Source organism: Myxozyma melibiosi (assembly GCF_037950935.1).
Source record: "Myxozyma melibiosi strain Phaff 52-87 chromosome Unknown BZA70scaffold_5, whole genome shotgun sequence".
Taxonomy (NCBI): Eukaryota; Fungi; Ascomycota; class Lipomycetes; order Lipomycetales; family Lipomycetaceae; genus Myxozyma; species Myxozyma melibiosi.
In genome coordinates, this window is record NW_027042919.1 from 861,875 (window position 1) to 889,647 (window position 27,773).

General features: G+C 46.2%; 7 protein-coding genes across 7 annotated transcripts; 3 read left to right on the forward strand and 4 right to left on the reverse strand.

The window, feature by feature from the left end:
- Nucleotides 1–192: 192 nt before the first annotated feature.
- BZA70DRAFT_165960 (fungal-specific transcription factor domain-containing protein) lies at nucleotides 193–3,410 on the reverse strand. The gene is made up of 5 exons (XM_064909827.1): nucleotides 3,198–3,410; nucleotides 3,070–3,126; nucleotides 2,832–2,847; nucleotides 796–2,762; nucleotides 193–695 (listed from the first exon to the last, which is right to left on the reverse strand). Exons 1-5 carry the CDS (start codon nucleotides 3,218–3,220, stop codon nucleotides 689–691), a joined length of 2,070 nt encoding a protein of 689 aa, XP_064768663.1. The 5' UTR covers nucleotides 3,221–3,410; the 3' UTR covers nucleotides 193–688.
- Nucleotides 3,195–5,117, reverse strand: BZA70DRAFT_166000 (uncharacterized protein). Its single transcript, XM_064909829.1, has one exon. The coding sequence runs from the start codon at nucleotides 5,000–5,002 to the stop codon at nucleotides 3,602–3,604; it is 1,401 nt and encodes a 466-aa protein (XP_064768664.1). The 5' UTR covers nucleotides 5,003–5,117; the 3' UTR covers nucleotides 3,195–3,601.
- On the forward strand, nucleotides 4,896–6,301 carry BZA70DRAFT_166124 (uncharacterized protein). The gene is made up of 2 exons (XM_064909830.1): nucleotides 4,896–5,497; nucleotides 5,612–6,301. The coding sequence occupies exons 1-2, from the start codon at nucleotides 5,233–5,235 to the stop codon at nucleotides 5,929–5,931; spliced, it is 585 nt and encodes a 194-aa protein (XP_064768665.1). The 5' UTR covers nucleotides 4,896–5,232; the 3' UTR covers nucleotides 5,932–6,301.
- Nucleotides 6,017–8,079, reverse strand: BZA70DRAFT_304530 (squalene epoxidase-domain-containing protein; the record flags this gene model as incomplete). The annotated part of the gene is made up of 5 exons (XM_064914778.1): nucleotides 6,017–6,606; nucleotides 6,675–7,396; nucleotides 7,458–7,563; nucleotides 7,630–7,897; nucleotides 7,956–8,079. 5 exons carry the CDS (start codon nucleotides 8,077–8,079, stop codon nucleotides 6,426–6,428), a joined length of 1,401 nt encoding a protein of 466 aa, XP_064768666.1. The 3' UTR covers nucleotides 6,017–6,425.
- A 398-nt stretch (nucleotides 8,080–8,477) lies between these two features.
- On the forward strand, nucleotides 8,478–10,840 carry BZA70DRAFT_238216 (component of IIS longevity pathway SMK-1-domain-containing protein; the record flags this gene model as incomplete). Its single annotated transcript, XM_064910437.1, has 8 exons — nucleotides 8,478–8,585; nucleotides 8,649–8,745; nucleotides 8,806–9,089; nucleotides 9,154–9,250; nucleotides 9,324–9,401; nucleotides 9,458–9,797; nucleotides 9,918–10,567; nucleotides 10,626–10,840. 8 exons carry the CDS (start codon nucleotides 8,478–8,480, stop codon nucleotides 10,838–10,840), a joined length of 1,869 nt encoding a protein of 622 aa, XP_064768667.1.
- Nucleotides 10,841–12,054: 1,214 nt separating this feature from the next.
- Nucleotides 12,055–13,303, reverse strand: BZA70DRAFT_299309 (uncharacterized protein; the record flags this gene model as incomplete). Its single annotated transcript, XM_064914657.1, has 7 exons — nucleotides 12,055–12,107; nucleotides 12,159–12,263; nucleotides 12,331–12,450; nucleotides 12,524–12,637; nucleotides 12,694–12,779; nucleotides 12,837–13,150; nucleotides 13,226–13,303. 7 exons carry the CDS (start codon nucleotides 13,301–13,303, stop codon nucleotides 12,055–12,057), a joined length of 870 nt encoding a protein of 289 aa, XP_064768668.1.
- Nucleotides 13,304–14,036: 733 nt separating this feature from the next.
- BZA70DRAFT_166496 (uncharacterized protein) lies at nucleotides 14,037–14,982 on the forward strand. The gene is made up of 2 exons (XM_064909833.1): nucleotides 14,037–14,381; nucleotides 14,498–14,982. The coding sequence occupies exons 1-2, from the start codon at nucleotides 14,180–14,182 to the stop codon at nucleotides 14,893–14,895; spliced, it is 600 nt and encodes a 199-aa protein (XP_064768669.1). The 5' UTR covers nucleotides 14,037–14,179; the 3' UTR covers nucleotides 14,896–14,982.
- The last annotated feature ends 12,791 nt before the right edge of the window (nucleotides 14,983–27,773 follow it).

Consider the following 27,773-nt stretch of genomic DNA (forward strand, 5'->3'; position numbering starts at 1 on the left):
TTGCTTGGGGAACACACGTATGCTTGCTCTTTTTCGAGATCCACGCTTGGCGGAGCGCTGGATGGAGCTGTGCTTCCTCCAGAGTCCATTTTGAAAGAAGACTCGCTTTCCGTTAATATCTGCGATGTAGCTGTCGAACCATAAGCGAAAGGAGTAGATCGGTTGCTCATAGTGAACAAGTTATCCCACCACATATTCCACTCAGTCCCATCTACTGCGGCAGAAGCAACTGCAGCAATAGCCGCAGGATCAGGCCTTGAACGAGGAAGCGGAGGCGTCGAGTCGACCGCCGACGGTGTTGGGCCCACAGAAGACATAGAGTTGTGTCGTGTTCTGATTTTGTGCTTCCGTCGTAGAACCTTTGACGAGGATGCCAGAGAAGAAGAAGACCTTCGTCTCGTTGACCCCTCTACCGACAAGGCACGATTGATCTCGTCTGTCCCTACCGTACTAAACATAGAGGACTCTGTCAGACTTGCAGAAGTCGAGGGAAAATCTGCAGATCTTGATGTGCCGGACGATGAGCTGGTTGACGTAGACTGTGATGATCGGCGGCGCGATGAGGATCTCATGCTGCTACGACACCGAAGCGCGCTTGCGGTTTCCTTCACTCTCTTTGAAGGCAGGCAACCGGACTCCCGTGTCATTCCATCCATCATCGCAAACAAACTCTCAATCTCTGTATCATTCACCGTCTCGTCCTTGACATCCTCATTAGCTGCAACTATTCGGATCGCAGAGCGATTGTACTCGTCAAATTGCTGATTAGAGTTCCCATCTTGCGGAATGGCTGACCTCTTTCGCCCGCCATCAATCCTCTGCAGAATTGACAAAGTATTGGTACTGTCAACTTCATTGCCCATGTGAAACAAAACTCCATCATCGCTTTCCGGTGTCCTAGAAATGGTTATCGAAGCTATGTGGCCATCTGAAGCTCGGATTCGCTCCAAGTCGTCGTTGGAATTCACTAGGCCATGGAGTTTCTCTGATTTGGCAAATGTCGGGAGTGGTGAAGTGATCTCTGCGGCAGGGGTCCCAAGAATGGCGTCGGAAAGATTCTCAAATGCCCTGTATTCCACGTTTGACACTCCCGGATTGTCACATATGCCTGCCAAACACTTGCACATCACTTTCCGCGTTTCTCCTACAACCTTCCTGTCTTCATGAACATCGATAGTCGAGTATAACACGATAAGTCCACATGATACGAGGAGCTTAGCCTGATTGACACAAAGTGTGAACTTGAGATCACGTAGTCGAAGATGCGACGTGATGCCAATAATCGCTGTAGCAGACTCAGTCATGGCCAAAATTGAGCTCTTGCGCAGATCGGAGGATTCAGGGAGGGTGACAGTAGGTCTGTGAATGAGAATGCGCGCATAGTGATATGCGATTGCTAGGCAGGGTGCACGGGGATGCTGCCTGAGCTCACTAGATGGTACTGGAGACTTGATCTCAAACTTCAGATGAGGTACGACTCTGTCTCGCCAATCATTGAGCTCCTTGTCAAGCGCAAGAATTTTGTTATATGACCGCGTGGAGTTCGAAGGAGAGTAGTATAATGATGTCAGTATCCGCGAAAGCACACGCGAAAACCGAGCTAATTCAATCGCTGCAGAGACCTTGGTTTCCTTATTCGGAAGAGGGGTGCAGTGCTCAGTTTTGTCGCTCATGAATTCATCATCGATATCAGTAGGATATTCGCAAGCAATGTCATCCAGTCTGAGGATCGGAGGCATGCCTAAAGCTGCACTGGAAAACGCATCCAGCGAAAATGCCGACCAAAAGGCTCTTAGGCGTAGCTCCAATTCTAATGGCGACAGGCGATGGCTACTGAACTGCTCTTTGGGTCGGTTGAGTCCAAGTCGCAGAGCCATGCCGATTGCCTTCATTTTGAATTGCCAAAGATCAGAGTCCTGACCCATAAGACAAGTATAAATTTGAGCGAGAATGAGAGTCTGAAGAGTTTTCAGAGAATTCTTGTGCTCGATAGTGCAGAGCAACTTCCTCCATTGTCGTTCATAGAGGTCGGCAGATTCAGGAACCGCTGAAGACGTCTGCCGGGCAGAAATAGCAAAAACCAGATATAGCTGTACCAGAAACTCCTCTTTACCAAGAAGCGTCGAAGAGCTGTAGAGTCTTTGAAAGTCAGACCGGAAAGTGGGAATATGCAAGATCGGAAACAACGGATGCCAATCTCGGAAGAATGAATCGACCAGTTGGTCCGCAAGCACCCGTGGAGGAAGCGAAGGAACCACGGGAGATGTACTGTCGCTGACATAACGAGGCAACGTGGACGATAAATCAATCGTTTTAAAGAGAGAAGACATGTGCCCCAGACATGTTGAAGACTCAAGGTTTTTTAGTCGGTTTCGAAGAATATCGGCAAAAGCAAACCCAGACGAGCTGCCCTGGTAAGTGCCGTCCATCGTCAGACTTTGCAGTTCATGCATGCAGAATGACTCCAGCAATTCGTCAGCATCAGACTCTGAAGATGAAGAAACCGTTTCTGTCTTCTTCCGTCCCTGTTTTGCTGAAGGAGAAAGCGACTCGACCCGCGATACCAGCTCCATTCGGTCGTCCCAATTGTCCATCATTTGTTTCAGATTTCGATTTTCGGTCTCCAACTGCCGAATATGATCTTCAAGTGATTCAGTGTACCCCCGAGGAAACGCTCGGCGAGAGAGCTTATCTGATGTGCGACATTCAAATCCCACGTTGGTGCATTGGGTGCACGATGGCCGTTTGCCGTCGCAGCGTATCTGGAACAAAACATAAAGGTGAGCATTATTTTCACGCGAGATGGTTTATGCGGAGTAATGACCACATACCTTTTTACTTCGGCACCTAAGCAAAATGGGAAGAAAGGGGTGGTTAGCATAGGTCAATAGGACGGCAGCCAATCATGGCGGATGCGTGATATTATCGGAAGCAGCGGACAAATGAGCGCTTCAAGCGTCCAAACACCACAAGGCTACCAGCAGAACATTTAATCCGTGTCATGACGACAGAACCAGATAGCACAAGACAAATGCTGAAATAGTGCTGGGGAAGCTGGAAGAAACATACCTATCACAAGCTTGGGCGATGCGGCCGGCCTGCGTACCAGGCGGCTTGATCATTTTCCTGCATCGAGAAAGCGAAGGTTAGATAGTGGAAACGGTGAATTGCAAGATGATGGCAGAGCAGGTGCGTACCATGATTGACTTCCGTCAGGCATGACGATGGAGGTCTGGTCGTGAAGGCGAATAGAGACGGGGGGGGTTGGTAATACGGGGAACAGATGAGATAAAACTGTGGAGAAGAGGTGGTCAGAGAATCCGGGGTAGGAGAGCAGAGTTGATGGAGATGGCCTTGTGGCGCACGTGCTTACACGGAATTGGGGGTATGGTGGATGTGGCGCTGCCCACCCTGAGACGCTGGATCGGCCGTAATTCGGAGAGCTCCGCTGGTCCGCGCGTACGCCACAGCCACGCCGTCCCGAATGTTCGTCGTTCGGACTTCAATGCGCGCGGGGTACCAGAAAATAGAGATAAAAGTAACAAGAAAATAAAAATGAAAATTAACAAAACAACCACTTTTGGCTCTCAACTCCGAAGAACTACGAGAGATCCTCTTCGGACTCCGCCTTCGGGTCTTCCTGGGCCCGCGCGAGGAAGCTGAGCACATCCGGCGACTCTGCAAGCTGCTTCTTCCGCTCGTCAAGGTCATCGAGCAGCATGCACAGCACCCGCTCCTCCCGCTGTCGCAGGATCTCGGGCGCATCGGCCTCCTTCTCTCCCTCAGACTCCCACTCGCTCTGACCTAGCTCGTTCAGCCATCCCGTGGCCATGCGCTCGAGAATCAGCACGCGTCTCAACTCGAGCACAGCGGCCATCGTGCCCTTCCCGATCTTCTCCTGGATCGCTGCCGCAATTGCGTCCCCGCGCACGCCGTCCAGGACTTGCCCTTGTACACTTGCCAAAATCTCCTCGTCGCCGTCGCGCGTAGAAACGACCGACACATCGAAACCCTCGTCCGGGCCTACGCTCAACAGCCAGAGATACTCGCTCTTCCATTCCAATTCTCCTTCACTGTCCACGTGCAGCTCGACGAGAGGTATCTTCCCGTAAAGATATCGAAGAGCAGGTCCTCCTTCTGTCACTGGCATCTTCACAAATTCCTCTCCAGTGTAGTCATCCGCCGAGGGGAGGAAGCCATATGTGAACAACAACTCCGATGACCCTTTATCAGGGCCATAAGAAATAAGTATCTCCGCGCCGTCTTGCACCTTGATCTCTTCCGAGACGGGAACAAGCTGTACTGCGTCTGTCGTTATCTCATACCGTGCATTGAACTGTCGACCATGGTTCGCGAAGTCGAGTATAGGCACAATGGCGATCTCATCCGCGCCGTTCACATGCAGTTCCAACACCCGCGACACCACCAGCCATTCAGCTCGAAGGTATTCTTCATAAGTGATTGACTCATCCCGAAAGACAATAGCCCATAAACTACTAAAAGTCTCATATTCTGATTGCAGTTTGCGTCTTTTTGCTTGTAGCGGATAATACAAGGAAGTGCCAGCTACCCGTTCGCACAAATCATCGTCCCAAAAAATCGGGGGAAGCGAAGACTTGGATGAGTCAGGCTTTATATCAGGCAAATGAGACAGGTATGGATCGTAAAAATTATGCGGAATCTTGAGAGCCGAATTGAACTTATGCAGTGAGAACAATAAGAATCGCAATATTGTCTCCCGCGGAGGAAGAGGTGTGTCCGATCGAAGCAATGGTAGCAATGTGTCTTTTTGTGATAGAGCAAAGGTCTGAATATTATCAGCCGTCAGCAGCATCGAATTCGGGACCTCTAGTAGGATTGGGGGCAGCTTTGGTTGATTTGCGTCAGTGTAGAAAAGTCCTAGACCAGCCTCTGGAGCAGATCGAATCTGCAATGAGCCGGAAACCGTTATATCATGCAGCTTTGCCCATAGCAGCAGCTGTCCCTTCTCTTCTGAGTCCATTGTTGAGGCTAGGGAATGGATCGATGCGGTTGTGGTGCAAGAAGTTGGTTTATCAGGATATGTTTTGGCGGCTAAAAATTGGCGGTGATGTCAGAGCCAGTCCAGTAAACACCTAACCAGAAGAGAGTTCAGGAAATTTGATAGTTACCCCCCCCCCCATTTGCACCATCGTTTCGCAAGATTCAATGCCGGTCAATCATCTAATGGAATTATTTTTCAATTGATGACAAATGGGAACCAATGCATTACTGGTCCCCACGGAGTTGGTGTCACTACTGGGAGTGGTGATTAGCAATAAGGAAGGAGAGCCCGCATTGATCTGTGACGACAATAAACTAGCAGGATTTCTGGCTTCTCATGGATTACAGACCGATTTCAGCTCTCCTCATGGCGACAAAGAGATCAAAGGAATCATACAAAAATACGGAACTAAAATAACCTACATCGTATATTATGAAGCTGGGCTGGCATTGTGCTTTCAACGCGTCTCTAGTGGTAAGACAAACTCCACCTGTTTCCTAAGAGCATCAGCTCTTCAAGCTTGGATGAGATCATCACAAAGAGGAGGATTTGCCAGAAACATTACTGACTGTATTTCGTACTGAATAGGAAAGGCGCTTTTGGAGTCAATTGAGATTTATAACACTGATCGAAAATATAAAGCGGTTGCGTCAACTCTTTTACCATTTAAAGGATTGACCCATGCTACAACGGCTTCCGAGCTGATTGAAGCCTACATGGAGCCCACAGAAAAAGGTGGTGGTGTTACTGCAGGCATAGACATATGGCTGCGGTGGTCACAATTATCTATCTCAACTCACGAAGGTGAGCCGACGACTATCAGTATTGACGTTCAAATTTCTGATCGGAGCTGGCAAACTGGAGGGGGCAGCGTATGGAAATCAATGACTATAAGTCTGACTTCCTGACATTTGATACGACTAAGTGCCACCGATGTGAATCGGAGGTGTTGCAGATTTGTTTCTCAGTGATCTCTAGCCAATGAAATATTCATTCCAAAACTGCCAAATTCAACTGCGCAGGGAGATGTGTCCGGTTTAATATCCTGCGCTTATTGTACAAAGGTGAAAGGCCTGGTACCAAGCTCAAGCTTGTCCATGATAGCATTTGCTTCTTATTTGTATTGCATGCGATAGATCTGCAAGTCCATTATATGATAATGTACATGGAAAAAAAATTAGAATGCAGCGGCGTCCACCTCATTATGTATACAGGTTACGTCGAAATCAAAATTACAAATTAGCTCCCCATTCAAAGGCGATGTAAGGCAGTGTAAAAACAATGAAAAACATAATAATACAGCAAAGTAAATATAATTCGAAACTCTGCAATTGCCCATTGTATCTATATGGTATGAGCCGTGAGCTGATTGCAAGCGGATGATCAAAAGTTAATCAGCGTACTATTTGCTCTCTGACCAAAGAACAGGAACTGAGACTTCACAGGCTTTCCAAGCAACACCCAGGCTCTCAAGGAAAACAGCAGGGTACTGAATTGCTGTCGCCTCTCTAAACATTACCATGATGCTATATATACCAACCAAAATGAAATGATAGATGAGAATGAAAGGGACAGGGATAATTCTAAAGAACTATTAGTAACTGATCTCAAGAGAAGGATACATTGATTTTGGTAGTAGACTTTCACTCACCCAGATAGCAGCCCAATTGGCTCTGAAACACATGTCCCGCCACGTTCGAAATAGCGAAAGCAGCCGTGCTGAAGGCGTGCTAGTTTCTTATCGCTAGCTGAAAACAAAGAGTATAGCGCCTGAGCCAGCATATTGATAACAGAACTGAGACCTTTCCGCTGCCAATAAAACTCATTCAATTGAGCGATGACGCGATCAGTATCATCAAAACTAGGGACGTTTGAAGGTGAAAGCAAATCTGAAATCAGAACAACATCATTAAGCGCAACAGTCATTCCACCACCCGTGAGAGGATGGCGCATGTTGAAAGAATCACCCAGAAACATGACCCCCGGTGTATGACCCGAAGACGGAGGAAGATATGAGTTGGGCATAGATCGTAGTCTCTCGGTCTCCAACGCGGTTTTGAAAGACGGTAACAGGCACTCCGGAACCGAGCTACTCACAATTTTATCCAGATACCGTTTCAGATCACCGTTACCGACTGAGGGAAGCTTCCCTTGCACATCCACCAGCATTCTGGTCTCATGTGTGCCAATCTGATAGACTAGGATAGGAGGGTGATCTCCCAGAATAACATGTCCATGGTTCTTGGAGGGTAGCACAGCATCCTTTAGTACCAAGCCGACAAAATGGGATCGAATTTTCACGGGAGTAGTAATGAATTCCCGTCTAAACTTTGAAAAAGTTCCATCGGCTACTACCGTCAAGGATGCCCTATACTTTAGATTACGGAGTCAGTATCGCACGACCAAACTGAACCGTCGCCGAACAGAGACTAACCACTTCAGATTTCTCCGTGGACTTGTTGGTACATCTAACTCCGACGACGACACCACTTTGCTTGTCGGTTATTATCTCGTTCACGGTGGCTTCCAGGCAAGTTACGCTGCAACGCGCAGATGTTAGTATGCTGGTACAACCGTTCAGCAACCATATATGAGAAACTACTTACTTGGGCGCCGCTTTGGCAGCCTCTCGCAGCCGTGATATAAATCGACCGTGGTGAAAAGACCGGCCTTCCAGTTTCGTTCCGGGCTTCGTGGGGTTGTCACTGTAAGGCAGATGAACGTTCTCCCCCTTATAGATGACGGTGTAACCAATAGCTGGTATAGCATCGATGCCCGACAAACAGTCAACTAAGTCAAGCTTATTGAGCGCATTGACACCACCAGGCTGAAGAAGCTCCCCTACTATACGGTCAGGCTCCGACCAGTCCCGTTCTGTAGTCTATGTCAGTAAATGAGAATAAGGAAGCAGACTCTAGACAGACGGACTTACCAATAACAAGAACGCGTCTACCCTGACGGCCCCAGGTAGCACCGAGAGTAGAGCCGACCACACCAGCACCCACAATTATCGCGTCATATTTGATGGAAGGAGCATCAGCGAGCAGAGAGCCCATTGTAAGTGATATAAAAACAACTGCGGTTGCGTCTGAAAGCAGCTGGGGGGCAAGTGAGGTTATAGCTTTTGGTGGCCCGGGGGACGGACAGACGGGCACCCGAACCCTTCATCTAATTTTCCACAAATTTTAGTGCCTGTTCGCAGTCAAATAGCGCGTCAGACTTCTTATTTCACCACAAAGTGCGTGCGCCGCACTGAGTGGCGCGACTTTGACATTTGTAGCACTAGCATGTGAAAAACCAATACCCAGACTTCTGAAAATAGTATGCGTCTCACGTGATCGGTAAAAAAGCCCTTACCCGCCCTCCTCTAATCAAATATGCTCCTGAAGCTAACCGTGCTCCTGCTTACAGACAGCCGTCGCGTTTCTATCTTCGACCCTTGCGTCTCTTCGTTATGTCATTTGAGGTACCAGCAATTCCCCGTCGGGTGAAGGTCTACGAGCTTTTAAACGAGAGCTGGCATGATCGCGGCACCGGATTCTGCGTAGGCGACATCATCTCTGTGAGTAACCCTGGTTCTTGAGCTGTTTATCGGAAGCATCTAACATGTTTTCCATAATATCAGGATGACGCATACATTCTCGTCAAGGGCGAAGATGACGAGGAAAAATACCTGCTGGAGACCAAAATATTCAAAGACGTGCAATATCAAAAACAACAGGGTATGTTATTTTACGCGTCTGATGGCTGATGGTCTGATTGCTGATGAAATGACGCCGCAGACACTTTGATCGTCTGGACTGATCCGGATGAAACCGATCTAGCACTCAGCTTCCAAGAAAGCGATGGCTGTACAGCTGTCTGGGAATTTATAACTGACGTCCAACGGAATCTTGGGCTGGACGATATTGCATCGGATGACATAAATGACAATTTTGGCTCAGGGTCAATAGCACTTCCAGCTGAGCCAACCCTCACGAATCTGAGCGAAGTGGAAAAATGCCTGACAATCGCTTCTCACTGCCAATATGGACGTGGGCCAGTTCTCAGAGATCTTATCGAATATGTAAGTATCTCTTGTCCCACGGCATCTTCTCCCTGTTATCATTTTAAATAGCTGACTTGAGTAGGATTATATCGGAAAATTGGTTCCTTTACTAGCGATGGCTGAGGATCTGGAGAGCATAACAGATCTTCACGCTCTATGCCGTATTATGAAATTGATCAGTACGCGTCACAACTCCAGTTCTCTTCGTACACCCCATATATGATTTTACGCGAATCTAACTCTTTCGTCTAGTTCTGATGAATGACAACACAATTATGGAACAGATTGTCCTAGAGGAATATATAGTCGGTGTGGTCGGAATTCTAGAATGTGAGATGAAAAATTTTCCATTTTTTTAACAAATTGATTGCTGACATCGAATCTAGACGATCCTGAATTTCCTTCCTTCAAGGCCAACCATCGCGACTATATCTCTGACGAGTCGAGGTTCAAAGAGGTCGTTCCCATATCCGATGAAGAGGTGCGGAATAAAATCAAGTACACCTTTCGATTGCAATACTTGAAGGATGTCGTGCTTGCTCGGTTATTAGATGATCCCACTTTCTCTATGCTCAGTTCGATGATCTTCTTTCACCAAGTTGCCATTCTCAACAACTTACAGCACAATGAGGAGTTCATCAATGCGCTATTCAATATTTTTGACGACGACCTGAATAATGCATCACAAATATCGGGTAACTCGCAGACTCCCGTAATCGAAGCACCGTCTCATGGTACGACAGTCGAGAAACTACAGGAGACTGGCGACGAATCTTCGGCCCTTACAAATGCAAGCAATGCTGCAAATGCCGATCCCAGAATTAGCAAAAAACGTGACGCTGTCAGATTTATTCACCAATTTTGCCTAACCGCGAAAAATCTGCAGGCTAGCCAAAGGGCCTCGCTTTATTCGAATTTTATCAAAAAGCGCCTGTTTGCCGTCATAGATTTTGCCCTTCGCGATAGCTCGCCCAGTATTCGAAGTTCCGGGACTGAGTTGATTCTTGCTCTCATCGACCATGATCCCTCTCTAGTTCGCAATGTTGTTTTGGAGAATGATAACCAAAAACAAACTGCAATTGTCGACACTCTAATCGATATTCTGCTATCTGAACCTGACTTTGGGATTACTTCTCAGGTTGCTGAAGCTCTCCAGATACTTCTAGATCCTACATCTGGCCAGCCTTATGACGTGTTTCGGAAGACTAGCGATTTTATGGTCCGTCAGAGAGCGGATGATCCGGAGATAGAGATGTTCTTGGACTCATTTTATGGGCCACCAGTTGAGCGTTTATTCCGGAAACTCTCTGATCTTCAGCCGGAAGATATCCCCACCATATCGGTTGCTAGGGCGTCATTTTTTAGCTGTCTTTGCGAATTAGTTTCTGCGTTTATCCGTCTACATGGCTACAGAAGTCGAACGTTTCTGATAGAATCTAACGTGCTACTGAATATTGGGAAGCTGTTCAGTAGTTCGCACAAATCCTTGAGATTGGGTAGGTTCCAGAATTCTTTAACACCCTTACGATTTGTTCCAAACTAACTTTCTTCAAGTTGCTCTTCGGTGCTTTAGGCAATGTCTCGGGACAAACGATGAGTTCTATTTTCGGTTCTTAGTGAAGAACAAACTGTTTGGTCCCGTGGTGGAATTGTTGGCAGACCTCGGCGATAAAAACAATCTCTTGAGCTCAGCTTGTCTGGAGTTTTTTGAGTTCATTAGATCGGTAAGGATATCATCACTTCTCACGGTACATCCATCACCTTGCTGACTACAATGGTACAGGGGAGCCAAAAGTCCGAGCTCCAACGGAACATGAAATCAGTAGTAACACATGTGGTCAACTCATACCGAGACGATCTCGAAAATATGCGCTCATTGGACACAATTAGCTTACTGATTGCTCGCTCCGATGCGATCGAGGACGAAAACAACAGAGCTGCCGCAGAAACTGCTGGAGACATGAAAGGGTACGTGGCCGCGTCTGTTTGTGTTTGTATCACGATACTAACTATTTCGCAGAACATCAAACAGAGGCCGATGGGGAAATCTACGAGATTCGGAGTTAGACGAGGACGAATACTTCAATACTTCGGACGATGAAACTAGAGTGGACGATGATTTACGAGAAAGTGGTACGATCTCTACGAAACGGAAACTTGAAGAGCTGGACCAAGACAGCGAGATTTTGACTCAGAGCCCTATATCCGACTCCGAATCTAGCTTGGATGCTACGCAGATCGGTGAGGTTAGCGAAAGCTGCTTAGGCTCTGCCGAGCCACTTGCCGGTGCCGCTACTACCGAGACTGAACAAGCCAGATCACCTCCTAGTACGTCCACCGAGGATGCAGCGGATGATATATCAGACACGACTTCCGAAGTTCCTCCACTAACTCCATTGGGCGAAAAACGACGCCGACATGAGGAGAAACTTGAAGAAGACGACGAGATTGTGAAGCTCGCTTTGAAGCGCAAGAAGGGAGCACCTCTTTCAAAGAATCTGAGCAAAGGTATTGTGAACGGAACTTCAAACAGCGGCAAAAAAGGTCTGTTTGCGAAGGCCACGGGCAAATTCAATTTCAAATTCGGCAATAACAAAGACTAGCAATTTATGGATTTTTCGCCAGAGGATTTTACAAGAGGAAAGTCTGAGATTTACTTACTCATGCTATGATGTAGCGTTTTTGTATTAGGGTTGTAAACATAGGATACTCGGCGTATGAATGGTATTTTTTCTTATTTGATTTTTGCGGAGTAGTAAAACAATCAAGACAACTGTTAAATGACAACGTCCATAACGCTTAAACAATAAATCTCATTAACATAGCAGCAATGCAGCTGCCGAATCATCAAAAAGCCAATATATCTTGCTTTGTGTTTATTCACAACAAAGATCCTAAGAGAATCACGGGGAACAAGTTCTCATAGCTTAGCTTTCTTCATCTGATTCCCGAATTTGTCCTTGTTGAGAACGGCTACAAGTTCTCATAGCTTAGCTTTCTTCATCTTATTCCAGAGTTTGTCGCTGTTGAGAACGGCTAGTATAAAGTCAGCAAGATTTCACATATACTAGGAAAGGCGCTACTTACTATCTGGATATGCAAGAGCTTGCATTTGACCAGTTTGCCATGCCCCTCCATCCACCACCGATACGGTTCCCGTGATGAAAGATGCAGCGTCTGAAAACAGGAACACTATATAATAGCAAAAATTAATAAGCGAGTGCTCCTGCGCAGATTTTTATCAAACAGTTCTCTTTACCTGTAGCATCAGCTATGTCATTTATAGATCCAAGTCGCTGCAGGGGTACAGCTTTTATCGCCTGCTCGCGGGCACCATCTGGCAGCAGTCTCGCCAGCCCCTCAGTTCCGTCAATGGGACCTAAAAAAATTAGTCACTGAGAGCAGACTTTGGTGCGGTGTTTGGTATAATGTTCATCATTTGAGGGCTTTACCTGGTGCTATACAATTGAATCGAACACCGAAAGGACCCAACTCGACCGCTAGCGCGTTGGATAGAGCGTCAATACCTGCCTTTGCAGCACCGACATGACTCTGAAATTGTACACCTATATTCCAGATTGTTAGATACCAGAAAGTCTAAATCAACCTTTGACGATCATACCGTAGTAATGGAGGGTAGCAGATACAAATATCACTGATCCCTTGTTCTTGATCAATTCAGATGAGGCCGCCTTTACGGTATTGAAACTAATCTGACCGTCAGTAACAGTACACCAAGCGAAACCCTCGAAAGCGATCAAATACCTTCCTATCAGATCTATATCGACGACTGTTTTAAATGCATTCGCAGAAAGGTGTCGAAAGTCGGCTATGAAATTCCCGGCAGCTCCACAAATAACAAAATCGATTCTCCCCAACTCTTTAACAGAAAGTGCGACCGCATCCTGCAAAGACTTCAGATCACGTACATCCGCACTGATACCTATAACCTTGCTTCCCTTTCTTAGACTTTGGATTTCTGCTGCTGCCTTTTCAGTAACCTCTTTCTTGCGGCCCAAAATGGCAGCATTGGCGCCCAATGAAACAAGAGCTTCTGTCTGTCTGCGGCAAATGGTTCCCTACATATTATGAACGCATCATGGCCAGTTAGCTATAAGATCAGTCTCTCTGCTTCAAGTCTCTCTCAAACTTACAGCACCTCCAGTGCAGAAAACCACTTTGCTCTGGAAGATACCAGGCTTGAAGACCGACGACGCGTATACGTTAGCCATAATTTTTGATCAGTGAGATTATTGCTAATTGCTTAAAAATTGCAGGTAGTATAAGAAGGAGGGATCAATGATATCGAGCAGCATTTAACCATAATAGCGCAGATTCACGACGCCAACTCCCCGCCTTTCGCAATGGCTGTGCCGAGGTAAACCCAGTTTGCAATACTCAAGAGGCGAAGCGAACAATCGAATTTAAGGTTCTATTTTAAACTCTCGTGTACGTCATTTTACGATCTACGTGCTGCAGCGTCAATTATTGACGAGCAGTATAAATTCCAGCGGAGACGCGTTCGGACGGCGTCTGCACATGTTTCCTGTATTCAACACTACGAATGCAATTACCACGGATACAGGTGGCGAGGAGCTACTGCTTTGAGGGCTACTGCAATGGTCAATACCATTCAACGGGTTATGAAGTCTTTGCAGCCAGCTTCTACCTCTCTCGTTCTATTAGCGGCAACGCTTCAGTCCTGCGAATCTGTGGCCTGGTATATCCGTCTTGTGTGTGCCAAATAGTGACTCTGAGACTCTTGCCTCGGGGTTCATTCTCAACAAGATTGTGCCACTCTCCAGCACTCCAGCAGCATTAATCTTCTGACGTCCTTCTTTTCTTTGTCTTTGTCCTATGCTCGAGCGTATAGGGCCAGGCTCTTCTCTAGAATCTCGACACTTGATGCGCTTTGGTTCCCGGTCTGATCATCTATTCCTGAAATCTAACTTCTTCTCTCTCGTGTCAGCATCGCGAGTCTCATCGTGGTGCCTCAAGCTTATTTCAAATCACCACGGTACCTTGGGTTATGCGAGCTTGGTTTTTGTGGTTGGTCTGCCAAGGGTAATTGCTTGAATTGCATCACGACCCTTGTGGAGCATTTCGAGATGTCTGTGCAGCGTTGCTTTCCCGCTGAGATCAGCATTTTTTCATATTCAAGGGGTTTGGCCCAGCAGATTTTGAACTGGGTGCTTCACGAATCACCGTTCTCAACTTATCAGTTCCGGATCTCCTCTTTCTCCGCATGTTTGGATGTGCTGCTTCTTGCTTTTGTTCTGTCTTCTCTTCGCGATGACAATCTCGCTTCAGGTTAGCGCCGCCTTTTCTTCTTTAAAGCTACGGTCTCAAAAGCATACCGTCTCTTTAATTCTCGTACCAATCGGTTGGAAATTAATTAGCCAACCAAGTTTGTTTCTTCGAATTAGCTTGTCCGTTTCTCGACGATCTTCACTTGACAGTTCGGCTAACGCTCTCTGCATCTGTTATTTCATATACATATTTCATATACATATTTCAAATCTGGTACTACCTCTATTGCTGTTTGATCGGTTCCAAGCTCTTTCTGCCGGAGTTTTGCCGGAATTTTTGCCATCTTCGCACTGTTTGTCGCCTCCGTGCTCTCCTGCTCTCCTGTTCCGTCTTTGTCTACGCCATTATCTTTTGGCGCTCCTTAATTGCCCCTTTCTGGTCAGCATTCACTTTTCGCTTCTTCCATTGTGATGCCGGCCTCTTTTTGCAAAATACTCACTCTGCTGCTTCTCTGTCGGGTGATATTGATGATCGCAGGTTGGTTGTTCTATATAGATGCAATAATAAGTTATGACATACTATCTCCAGCTCTTTGTCGTCGGCGTTCTTTATTGCCCGGTACCAAAATTCTATTGCCCGGTTTCAAATTCAGCCTGAATTTCCTTGTTCGTGTCCAGTTCAGTATTAAAGTATGCCAGCCTGCAGTGGGGGCAAAGGCCATCCAGCAGGATGCTGAGATGATAATAACTATCTTCTATAATTTATGTGGCAGCACCTAGGGTATGATGGACTGTATCCTCCTTTTCCCACCAAGAATAATATAAAAGCAGAGCAAAATCGGAGCAAAAATCGCGTGGTCATAATAAATAAATGATTTCTTTTGTGGAAACCTCTACAAGCCAGAAAATGACATTCACAAAAGTCATATGGCAGACTGACCCTTCTCCAGATCAAAAAGATGATCCTGTAGGTACGTTTGGTAACAAATTTAGAAAGCCACTGAAAGTAAGGCGTGAATCCTTTGAAGACCTGGTGCGTTCCGGACATCTCCGGCAAGCTTCGGACACTTCCGGAAAAGGAGATCTTGGAAATCAGTGGCAAGGGCTACAATATTTATACTCGCTCGTTTCGCAACGTTAAGAACAACGCTGTTGGATTGGCGTTTACTGTCGAATATGGAGGGCACTTAAAGCATGATGAGTTTGGCTTCTTGGGCTTCCAATCTGATCTTTACTCAGCGGCGGTAGCCACCTTAGCGAAGCCTACGATTTGGGCAACAAAACAAAGACCGCCAAACGAGGCCATCCACTTCTTCATTGATGTCCTTGCTGTCTTGAAACGCCTGGAGGAGCCTCGGCACGCCTCAAATCAACCTCAAATCAACGACAAGCTACTGTGATCTATCAAGCCATCGATCGACTGTCTGAAATCAGCACCAACTTCTCTGTTTATTGGCTGCGCTCTGCTACCAAAGTTAAAGGCAGCATTCGCGCCCTGGCCTCAGCAACCCAAGCAGCCTCGACGCCAGACCGCGCCAATCATGACTGTTCCTTGCGCTTTCTTGATAAGCTGGTCGATAACCTCGCTTTAAAGGAATGATGCCAGTTTCCAAGCCACGCCTCCATCAGAATACTATAAATATGAGGGCAAGCCTCGACTCTCTATTGACAGACCCCTTGTGGATATCCCTCGCAGCGTTGCCAGCTGTATTGTGAGCTTCCACTGGATATGGCTTCTTCAACAGCTACTTTGCAAGACATGGCAGAGAGCCTCGTTCCTCTCCAAAGCGTCCGTGTGGAATCCCACTGCAGTCAGTTCAGCATGTACTTCTTTCTTGTCGCAATCAGAGAGATGAACAGAGGAACGCCTTTGAAGGTATCCCTATGGCCGAACGCACGCTCAACCGCATTCTATGGGCAGACAAAGGTCTTTCTGCACTTGTCAATTATCTTCAGAAGACCCATGTTGGCACTGGTCACTGGTATCATCAGCAAACCTCTCTCACTCAGAGCCAGAGGGATGACTTATGGATCAATTTTTTGGCGGATATGAGAGCGGGCCTTGCAAATTTCGATATGGATGAGTAGTAATGAGGGCTCTTAAGGAAGTTGATAGCTTGTACAGTTGTTATCGAATGTTTTGGATTTTTCATCTTTTATTTGAAATATGTCAGAGTGAATTTTGCGAAATTTTCTTGTGTTATTTTTGACTTGAAGATTTACTTGTTATTGATTTATTTGTTATTGTGACACGATCTTGGGATCTATTTTGTTCTATTATATAGTGGAGAATGTTGCGAATTGTCTTTGCCAGTGGAAGTTCCAGACATATTGAAGTTTTCAGAGTTATCCATTGATGATGATATTCCTTAAGTGTGCTTTGATATGTAATATGATATGTTGTTGATTGAATGATGTACAAAACAAGGGAGGGAGCTGGTCAATATATAGACAAAATAAGTTCATACAAAGTTTATACAAAGTTCTTCAAGTATCATCTGATCAGTCATCTGATCTTTCCAGCTCCTTCTAGCTGCTTCCAGTTCCTTCCAGCTCCTTCTAGTTCCCTCTGGTAGATTCCAGTTGCTTCCGGTCCCTTCTAGCTGTTTCCAGTTGCTTCTGGTTTCACCTAGTAATTTCCTTAGGGTTTCAGTTCCCTCCAAGGAAACCCTTGATCCTGCTGCATAATGGAACACTATTTTCAACACTCCCACTTTTTCCATTATTCAGTTCATTCCCATCATTGATCCCAGCTTTCCAAATTGCTCTCTTGCAATTCCTTTGGTCAAAAGGTCTGCAACCATATCCTTGGTTCCACATCCAATAATGTTGATAATGCCATCAGTGATTGCTTGTCTGGTGAAGTGATAGCTGACATCAACATGCTTTGTTCTCTCATGGAACTGTGGATTCTTTGCCAATTTGATTGCTCCCTGATTGTCTTCTGCGATTTGAATCGGCCGCTGTGAATTCTGGCTCATGAATTCATAAAGTCTCTTCAGCCAAACAGCTTCCTGAGCTGCTAGCTTCAGTGCCATATATTCTGCCTCTGTGGTTGACAAGGCAACTGATTTTTGGCGCTTGGACTTCCAACTCACTGCTCCACCTCCAAGGACAAAGACATATCCTGAGGTTGATTTCCGCTCATCAATATCCGTTGCATAATTTGCATTTGAGTAGCCGGTAAGTAAGTTGCCATGATGTTTGCTGAAGGTGATTCCCATGGATGCCGTTCCTTTGATATATCGCAAAATTCGCTTGACTGCTGTCCAGTGCTGCTTTCCATAATTGGAGTTGAATCTGGAGACTTCTCCCACTGCATTTGCAATGTCCGGTCTCGTCCCAATAGCCAAATAATTCAGGCTTCCAACAGCACTCTGATAGGGAATTTTCTCCATTTCCTTTTCCTCAGTCTTGGTCTTTGGACTCATTTTCTGAGAGAGTGTAACACTCAAATCCACAGGCGTTGTGACAGGGTTGCTGTCTTGCATATTGAAGGTTTTCAAGACTTCCTCAGCATATTTCTTTTGACAGATTGTGAGAGTGCCTTTGGCTCTGTCTCTGGTAATTCCAATCCCCAAGAAATAGCTTGCCTCACCCATATCAGTCATCTGGAACCTTTTGCGCATGTTTTCTTTGAACTTATTGATAGAGTCCAAATCCTTGCCAGTAATTATCAGATCATCAACATATACAGCAAGCAATAGGTTTGATTTCTTGCTTCTGTAAATGCCATAGTCATCGCTTGACTGAGAGAAACCGATCTGTAGCAAGTAATCATGCGGCAGCTCATTCCAGCATCGTGGTGCCTGCGTCAGACCATAAAGACTCCGCTGTAATCTCCATACTTTTTTGCTGTTCTGAAAATATCCCGGAGGAGGCTGCAAATAAATTTCCTCTTCCAATTTTCCATAGAGAAAAGCAGTCTTTATGTCCATCTGATGAATATGGTAGTCATTGATTGCAGCATGAGCCAAAAGGATCCTGATTGATTCAAATCTGACCACTGGTGCAAAGGTCTCATCAAAATCAATTCCATATTCTTGAGTGAATCCTCTGGCGACAATCCGAGCCTTGTATTTTGTGAGCTGGCCATCCTTGCCATATTTCTTCTTGAAAACCCATTTGGAAGTAATTGCTTTTCTCCCACTAGGTAGCTCACTCCATCTCCACACTTGATTTTCTTGTAGAGAATTGAGCTCGTCCTCGTAAGCCTTGCTCCAGTGTAACCATTCTGGACTTGCGCCAATCGCAGCGCTTGAATGTGAAGCAGCGATCCCTCCAGCAGCCATTAGACTCCGACGACGAATGCGAAAGTATGCTCTTCGAATGGCAACACTCCCAAGTACTCATCCTTTGGTTCCGAGATGTGATGCTCTTCCCAATCACCCGGAGGAGTCTCGCACGTCTCCTGTCGCTCCCTTTGCGAGATGGGACCAGGCTGAAGAAGAGGAACGCTTCCAGAGTCGATTAGACTATCTGTTATGGACTAATCAGCTTTTCCTTCAACGCCAAACGACAACTGAGACGTTCAACGTTAGAGAATACCCACCCTGGCGCGTTCCGGACATCTCCAACAAGCTTGAGACACTACCGGAAAAGGAGATTTTGGAAATCATTGCCAAAGGCTGGGACATCTACTCTCGATCATTTTACAACACTGAGAACAAGGGTGTAGGCTGGGCTTTCACTGTCGAATATGGAGGACGTTTAGCGCATGAAGAGCATGGCTTTTTGGGCTTTCATTCGGATCTGTATTCTGGGGCGATAACTGCCTTAGCGAAGGCCACAGCTTGGACATCAAAACGAAGACTGTCAAACCAAACTATCAGTTTCTTCACAGATGCCCTTAATGTCCTGAAACGCCTGGAGAAGCCTCGGCACGCTTCAAATCAACGGCAAGCTACTGTTATCTATCAAGCCATCAACAGACTGTCCGAAACCAACACAAAAGTCTCCATTTATTGGCTTCGCTCTGCTACCAAAGTTGAGGGCAGCAATCACGCTCTTGGCTTAGCCACTCAAGCAGCCTCGTCGCCAGACAATGTCAACCATGACTGTTCATTGCGCTTCCTTTATAAGCTAGTCGATGACCGCGGTTTTTATGAATGGAATGCCCTGTTTCAACACGAGGTTTTCAGTGCTTATGAAGGCAAACCTCGGCTCTCTATTGACAAGCCCCAACAATCAAACAAGTAATATGGCAGAGGAAAGCTCGTCCTGGGACGGGCCGCCTGAAGCCTACTCGGAGCAGCCCCAGTCAGAGTGTACTGACCTGGTGGTGGCTCCAACCAGAGAAATGTTGAGTTTTTTGCCCTCAACTCCGACTCCAATTATTGGCCTCAAACGCCAGAAACCATCGGAACAATCGCCTACGCCGCCTCGTCCTGGTCCTCAAGCGATGCAGGAGACTGGATTGCCCCCTCTCCTTGAAAATGGGGACCCGGAAGAGGCTCTATTCGCTGAAAACGAATACAACGCGCACCGCCAATCATCGGATTTGACACCGGATGGACTGGCTTCTACGCCGCCCCATCGAATCCATGAAAGCGCGGAAGCGGGATCTACTGAATCTACGAACGCCAAGGACTACGAAACCATCTCGAACGACCTAATTGCCATCGAATCTGACGAAGATGCGATGTCTGAAGAAGGTGAAAATTTTTCCGCTTCTCCAGATGATCCGACATCAACACCCCAACCGACACCTGACCGCGCCTCTGAGCAGGCTGGCCAAGACGCAGAGCCTTTGTTTACTGAATCTCCTTCCATTGAGGACCGCCTTGCCAATATGGAGCGTACCATTGAAAGACTTCAGGCTGAGAATACTCGGCTTAAGGGAGCGGTTGAAAAATTTTCACCCCCCAAGAGCACCTCTGAAAAAGATGCTCGATTTGAGAAGTTGGAGACGCTCTTTGAAGCAATTCCTGATGGGATGCAACTGCAGCTGCCACCTAACCAATTGTCTAATGCTATTTCGATCATTGCCCAGCTTGTGAAAGTATATGGACTCGACATCACCGGAGTGATTAACCTTTTGAAAGCCCTTAACGACTCTAACGAGAAGCACGCCATGGATAGCCAGGAAGAGGAGAGACAGGCCTCTTCAGCGAGCCCCAATACTGACGCCAATGCAAGGATTTCCGCCCCCAAAGCAGGAGCTAAATCAGGGACCCAGTCAAGCGCGCGAGCCAGCAATGTTGCCTCTCAATCCATTGCTCGCAAGCCAGTTTCATATGCCTCCAAAGCTGCTGCTAACGTTGCTAAGATGGGAGCAACTTATACGTCTACTGCAGCAACTGGAGCTGCGAACGCTCGCCCTTCCGGTGGAGAAGAATGGAACACTGTCAGCTCGTCCAAGGCGCGTCGAAACAGGGCCAAGTCTAATGCAGCAACGCCAGCTGCACAGACGTCAAAGAGAGTCACTCCTTCTCCTTTGATTTTGACCCTGGCTGCACCTGCCGGCAGCATCGATGCTCGCTCCTTTCGCACACGAGTCAATAGTGCATTGAAGGATGCGAAAGCGCCTGATGAGATCCGCCTAGCCAACGTGACTCTCAGCCAGCGACAGAATCTTCTTCTCCATCCGAACTTGACTACGGAAACTGATATGTTCCTTGCCTACAGGGAGATCTTCAAGCAGGAAGCCGAAGCGGAGGGACTCAAAGTTGAGAGCGTGGAGATCCAGGAGAGCTGGCCAAAGGCGGTTATTCATGGCGTTAGCTTGTTGGATTACCCCGACAATGACGATGGACTCAAGTTTCTTCAGGAGGAAATTGAGGGCTTCAACAAGGGAATCACTTTGAAGACTAGACCCTACTACTTGGGAGCGGATGAGACCCGAGAACATAAGGCATTTGTGTTGCAAATTGTCTTTGCCAGTGGAAGTTCCAGACATATTGAAGTTGTCAGAGTTATCCATTGATGATGATATTCCTTAAGTGTGCTTTGATAGATAATATGATATGTTGTTGATTGAATGATATGTACAAAACAAGGGAGGGAGCTGGTCAATATATAGACAAAATAAGTTCATACAAAATTTATACAAAGTTCTTCAAGTATCATCTGATCAGTCATCTGACCAGTCATCTGATCAGTCATCTGATCTTTCCAGATCATTCCAGCTCCTTCCAGATCCTTCCAGCTCCTTCTAGCTGCTTCCAGTTCTTTCCAGTTCCTTCTGGTTCCTTCCGGTAGGTTCCAGTTGCTTCCGGTCCCTTCTAGCTGTTTCCAGTTGCTTCTGGTTCCACCTAGTAATTTCCTTAGGGTTTCTGTTCCCTCCAAGGAAACCCTTGATCCTGCTGCATAATGGAACACTATTTTCAACACTCCCACTTTTTCCATTATTCAGTTCATTCCCATCATTGATCTCAGCTTTCCAAATTGCTCTCTTGCAATTCCTTTGGTCAAAAGGTCTGCAACCATATCCTTGGTTCCACATCCAATAATGTTGATAATGCCATCAGTGATTGCTTGTCTGGTGAAGTGATAGCTGACATCAACATGCTTTGTTCTCTCATGGAACTGTGGATTCTTTGCCAATTTGATTGCTCCCTGATTGTCTTCTGCGATTTGAATCGGCCGCTGTGAATTCTGGCTCATGAATTCATAAAGTCTCTTCAGCCAAACAGCTCCTGAGCTGCTAGCTTCAGTGCCATATATTCTGCCTCTGTGGTTGACAAGGCAACTGATTTCTGGCGCTTGGACTTCCAACTCACTGCTCCACCTCCAAGGACAAAGACATATCCTGAGGTTGATTTCCGCTCATCAATATCCGTTGCATAATTTGCATCTGAGTAGCCGGTAAGTAAGTTGCCATGGTGTTTGCTGAAGGTGATTCCCATGGATGCCGTTCCTTTGATATATCGCAAAATTCGCTTGACTGCTGTCCAGTGCTGCTTTCCATAATTGGAGTTGAATCTGGAGACTTCTCCCACTGCATTTGCAATGTCTGGTCTCGTCCCAATAGCCAAATAATTCAGGCTTCCAACAGCACTCTGATAGGGAATTTTCTCCATTTCCTTTTCCTCAGTCTTGGTCTTTGGACTCATTTTCTGAGAGAGTGTAACACTCAAATCCACAGGCGTTGTGACAGGGTTGCTGTCTTGCATATTGAAGGTTTTCAAGACTTCCTCAGCATATTTCTTTTGACAAATTGTGAGAGTGCCTTTGGCTCTGTCTCTGGTAATTTCAATCCCCAAGAAATAGCTTGTCTCACCCATATCAGTCATCTGGAACCTTTTGCGCATGTTCTCTTTGAACTTATTGATAGAGTCCAAATCCTTGCCAGTAATTATCAGATCATCAACATATACAGCAAGCAATAGGTTTGATTTTTTGCTTCTGTAAATGCCATAGTCATCGCTTGACTGAGAGAAACCGATCTGTAGCAAGTAATCATGCAGCAGCTCATTCCAGCATCGTGGTGCCTGCTTCAAACCATAAAGACTCCGCTGTAATCTCCATACTTTCTTGCTGTTCTGAAAATATCCTGGAGGAGGCTGCAAATAAATTTCCTCTTCCAATTTTCCATAGAGAAAAGCAGTCTTTATGTCCATCTGATGAATATGGTAGTCATTGATAGCAGCATGAGCCAAAAGGATCCTGATTGATTCAAATCTGACCACTGGTGCAAAGGTCTCATCAAAATCAATTCCATATTCTTGAGTGAATCCTCTGGCAACAATCCGAGCCTTGTATTTTGTGAGCTGGCCATCCTTGCCATATTTCTTCTTGAAAACCCATTTGGAAGTAATTGCTTTTCTCCCACTAGGTAGTTCACTCCATCTCCACACTTGATTTTCTTGTAGAGAATTCAGCTCGTCCTCGCAAGCCTTGCTCCAGTGTAACCATTCTGGGCTTGCCTTTGCCTGCTGAATTGTCACTGGCTCTGCCGTATCTTTTGTCCTGACTGCCCATGCTTGAAGACTGAGTGGATCCTCAGACTCACTTCTGTCGCTCCTGTCGAGAATCATTCGATCGCTGTTGATCCTGTTGCCGTCGAGCCTTCGTTTCTTTGAATTTTCTCTGATGAATCGAGCATCATCGCCGTCTGACTCTTCTTTGTCGAGATCCATCTCATCGTCTTCCTCCTTGTTGTCCTCATAATCGTAGTCATTGAAATCGAATATTTTGAGAGTGCCCTGGGAGTTTCTTTCATCCCTTGCAATTCGCTGTCTGATTCGTTCCTCAATGGCGTCCACATCACGGATTTGCCGTCTTCTCGGCCCTTGGTCCTCATTGCGAGTAACGACTCGCATCTCTCCTTGATTTTCCTCCAAGTCGTGATCAATTTCCATGTCTTCAGACTCCTGAGCCTCGACCGACTCATCCTGAACATCCTCAGCTGGTTCATCATTTTCTCTTCTCCCACTTGATCTATTATCTTCTGATGATAGAGCACTGGATGGATGATGAGCTCGAGGCCAAAAACCAATACTGGCTCCAAGTTGTTCAACTGTAACTTCTGAAGATCTTTCCAACCCGCTATCCAAGCGTGCAGGCTTGTACCAATCAAGCCCCAATGTTGTCTCATCGAAGACAACATCTCTGGCAAAAGTTACCCCTCGTGATGGGATATAAATCCTGTATGCCTTTTTGTTTGCAGCATAGCCAACCATCACTCCTCGGATTCCTTTTGGGGAAAACTTGCCACCAGCCTGAGTTTTCGATTTGTGAATCCATGCCGTACTTCCAAAGACCCGGAAGTAGGAAACATCAGGCTTCCTGCCAAACCAGAGCTCATAGGGTGTTGTGTTGGGCGCTATAGCTCTGCTAGTGATCCGATTTGCGACATGAACCGCGCATTTGATCGCTTCTGGCCAAAACTTTTCCGGCATTTTTGCCTCGATCAACATGCTCAATGCTTTCTCAATTAAAGTCCGATTCATTCGCTCAGCGACGCCGTTCTGTTGAGGAGTCTCTGCAACAGTAGTCTGGTGCTCAATTCCTTGTTCATCCAGGAATTTCTCCAGATCTTTCGAGGTGTATTCGCCGCCATTGTCTGACCTAAGGGTCACCATTGTCTGTCCTAGTTTGTTGCTAGACTGACCAATATACGTCCTGATAGCCTCTGCCGCGTCCGACTTATTTTCCAAGAAGTAGACATTCACATAATGTGAGTAGTCATCGATCATTGTCATGAAATACTTCTCACCAGTCAAGGAATTGTAGACTGGTCCACAAACATCGGTATGAACGAGTTCCAGTGGACGCGTCGTCTTGGTAGTGCTTTCCTTGTATGGTAGTCGATGAGATTTCGCAGCAGCGCAAGTATTGCACTTGCAACTTGAGATGTGAGTGTCAAGACCTTTGACAGTGCTGTGTCTTTGCATCTGCTCCAGGATCTGATCAGAGACATGTCCGAGTCTCTGATGCCATATAGAACTGACTGCATTGATTTTGTTGATATCAATTTCAGCAAACTGTCCATCAAACCGGCACAGCTCTTCGAACTTTGAGCGTGTTCCGATCTTGATCTTCTGTCCTTCCGAGGTGCTCACAAAACACTTCAGCCCTGCATCAATTGTCCAAACATCTGAATCCTTGCTCAGCATGCTGGTAGATACAAGACCCATCTTCGCTTCAGGCACATGCAGTACATTCTTGAGAGGCACAGTGTATTCCTTTCCTCTGTCCTGGACTTTGGCAAAGGCATTTCCTTGTCCCACTGCTCTCATATACTGCCCATTAGCAACCTCTAATATTGCTTCCAGAGGTTGATAATCCTGGAGAACGGCTCTGTTGGATGTAATGTGCCTGGTGGCTCCCATGTCGATGAACCACCCACTATCCTCAAGCCTTCCAGACTGATTTCCTGCCACCAACCCTGCCCTTTCCACCCGCTGTTCAGCACCGAGGTTGCTGTTAACCACAGCTGCATGGATCTTGAACTTGTTGTCCTTGTTCTGATCCTTTCCTTTAGGGCAGTCTCTCTTGAAGTGGCCTTCCTTTCCACACTTATAACACTTCAGTTTCTTCTTCCCTGAGTCTTTCACTGCAAGCAAGCTACCTCTGCCTTGGTTTCCTTGAGGCTTCCTGGTCAGGGAGGTCCTGACTCCACTGAAGACATCCTGGACTGTGAGCGTATCCTTCTGCTGCTCAAGGACTGAGATAGTGCCCTCAAGTGCATCTGGGAAAGATCTGAGGAGAATGGAGGCATAGACATCTTGAAGTTTGACATCTAGCTGGTCCATCTGCTCAAGAACCCCCATAAACTCACGCTCATAGGACTCAAAGGCTTCAAGTGTTGCTTCCTCCAACTTGAGGAACAACAACTTGGCCACCAAAGAGGCTTTGACTCCTGCTGCATCACTCATGTATACACCCTGAAGATTTTTCCAAGCCTTCCTAGCATTACCGCATTTCAAGTGCCGATAATCCTTGACTTGTACCGCGCCCATCATCAATATAAGAGCCTGTCTGTTGATTGACTCAAAGTGGGGATCCTCCTCTTGTGACTTTATGTCAAGGTCACTCAAAGGTGTGCCCACAACTCCCCACAGGCCCTTCTGCTCCATCACCATCCTCAAGGCAAAAGCCCATTCAGAGTAGTTGAGAGCATTAAGGATTGGTAACTTCAAAGAGTCATTGCCAGGGCTCATAACCTGTTGCAAATTGTCTTTGCCAGTGGAAGTTCCAGACATATTGAAGTTGTCAGAGTTATCCATTGATGATGATATTCCTTAAGTGTGCTTTGATAGATAATATGATATGTTGTTGATTGAATGATATGTACAAAACAAGGGAGGGAGCTGGTCAATATATAGACAAAATAAGTTCATACAAAATTTATACAAAGTTCTTCAAGTATCATCTGATCAGTCATCTGACCAGTCATCTGATCAGTCATCTGATCTTTCCAGATCATTCCAGCTCCTTCCAGATCCTTCCAGCTCCTTCTAGCTGCTTCCAGTTCTTTCCAGTTCCTTCTGGTTCCTTCCGGTAGGTTCCAGTTGCTTCCGGTCCCTTCTAGCTGTTTCCAGTTGCTTCTGGTTCCACCTAGTAATTTCCTTAGGGTTTCTGTTCCCTCCAAGGAAACCCTTGATCCTGCTGCATAATGGAACACTATTTTCAACAGTTCCAGACATATTGAAGTTGTCAGAGTTATCCATTGATGATGATATTCTGTTGATTGAATGATATGTACAAAACAAGGGAGGGAGCTGGTCAATATATAGACAAAATAAGTTCATACAAAATTTATACAAAGTTCTTCAAGTATCATCTGATCAGTCATCTGACCAGTCATCTGATCAGTCATCTGATCTTTCCAGATCATTCCAGCTCCTTCCAGATCCTTCCAGCTCCTTCTAGCTGCTTCCAGTTCTTTCCAGTTCCTTCTGGTTCCTTCCGGTAGATTCCAGTTGCTTCCGGTCCCTTCTAGCTGTTTCCAGTTGCTTCTGGTTCCACCTAGTAATTTCCTTAGGGTTTCTGTTCCCTCCAAGGAAACCCTTGATCCTGCTGCATAATGGAACACTATTTTCAACACTCCCACTTTTTCCATTATTCAGTTCATTCCCATCATTGATCCCAGCTTTCCAAATTGCTCTCTTGCAATTCCTTTGGTCAAAAGGTCTGCAACCATATCCTTGGTTCCACATCCAATAATGTTGATAATGCCATCAGTGATTGCTTGTCTGGTGAAGTGATAGCTGACATCAACATGCTTTGTTCTCTCATGGAACTGTGGATTCTTTGCCAATTTGATTGCTCCCTGATTGTCTTCTGCGATTTGAATCGGCCGCTGTGAATTCTGGCTCATGAATTCATAAAGTCTCTTCAGCCAAACAGCTTCCTGAGCTGCTAGCTTCAGTGCCATATATTCTGCCTCTGTGGTTGACAAGGCAACTGATTTTTGGCGCTTGGACTTCCAACTCACTGCTCCACCTCCAAGGACAAAGACATATCCTGAGGTTGATTTCCGCTCATCAATATCCGTTGCATAATTTGCATTTGAGTAGCCGGTAAGTAAGTTGCCATGATGTTTGCTGAAGGTGATTCCCATGGATGCCGTTCCTTTGATATATCGCAAAATTCGCTTGACTGCTGTCCAGTGCTGCTTTCCATAATTGGAGTTGAATCTGGAGACTTCTCCCACTGCATTTGCAATGTCCGGTCTCGTCCCAATAGCCAAATAATTCAGGCTTCCAACAGCACTCTGATAGGGAATTTTCTCCATTTCCTTTTCCTCAGTCTTGGTCTTTGGACTCATTTTCTGAGAGAGTGTAACACTCAAATCCACAGGCGTTGTGACAGGGTTGCTGTCTTGCATATTGAAGGTTTTCAAGACTTCCTCAGCATATTTCTTTTGACAGATTGTGAGAGTGCCTTTGGCTCTGTCTCTGGTAATTCCAATCCCCAAGAAATAGCTTGCCTCACCCATATCAGTCATCTGGAACCTTTTGCGCATGTTTTCTTTGAACTTATTGATAGAGTCCAAATCCTTGCC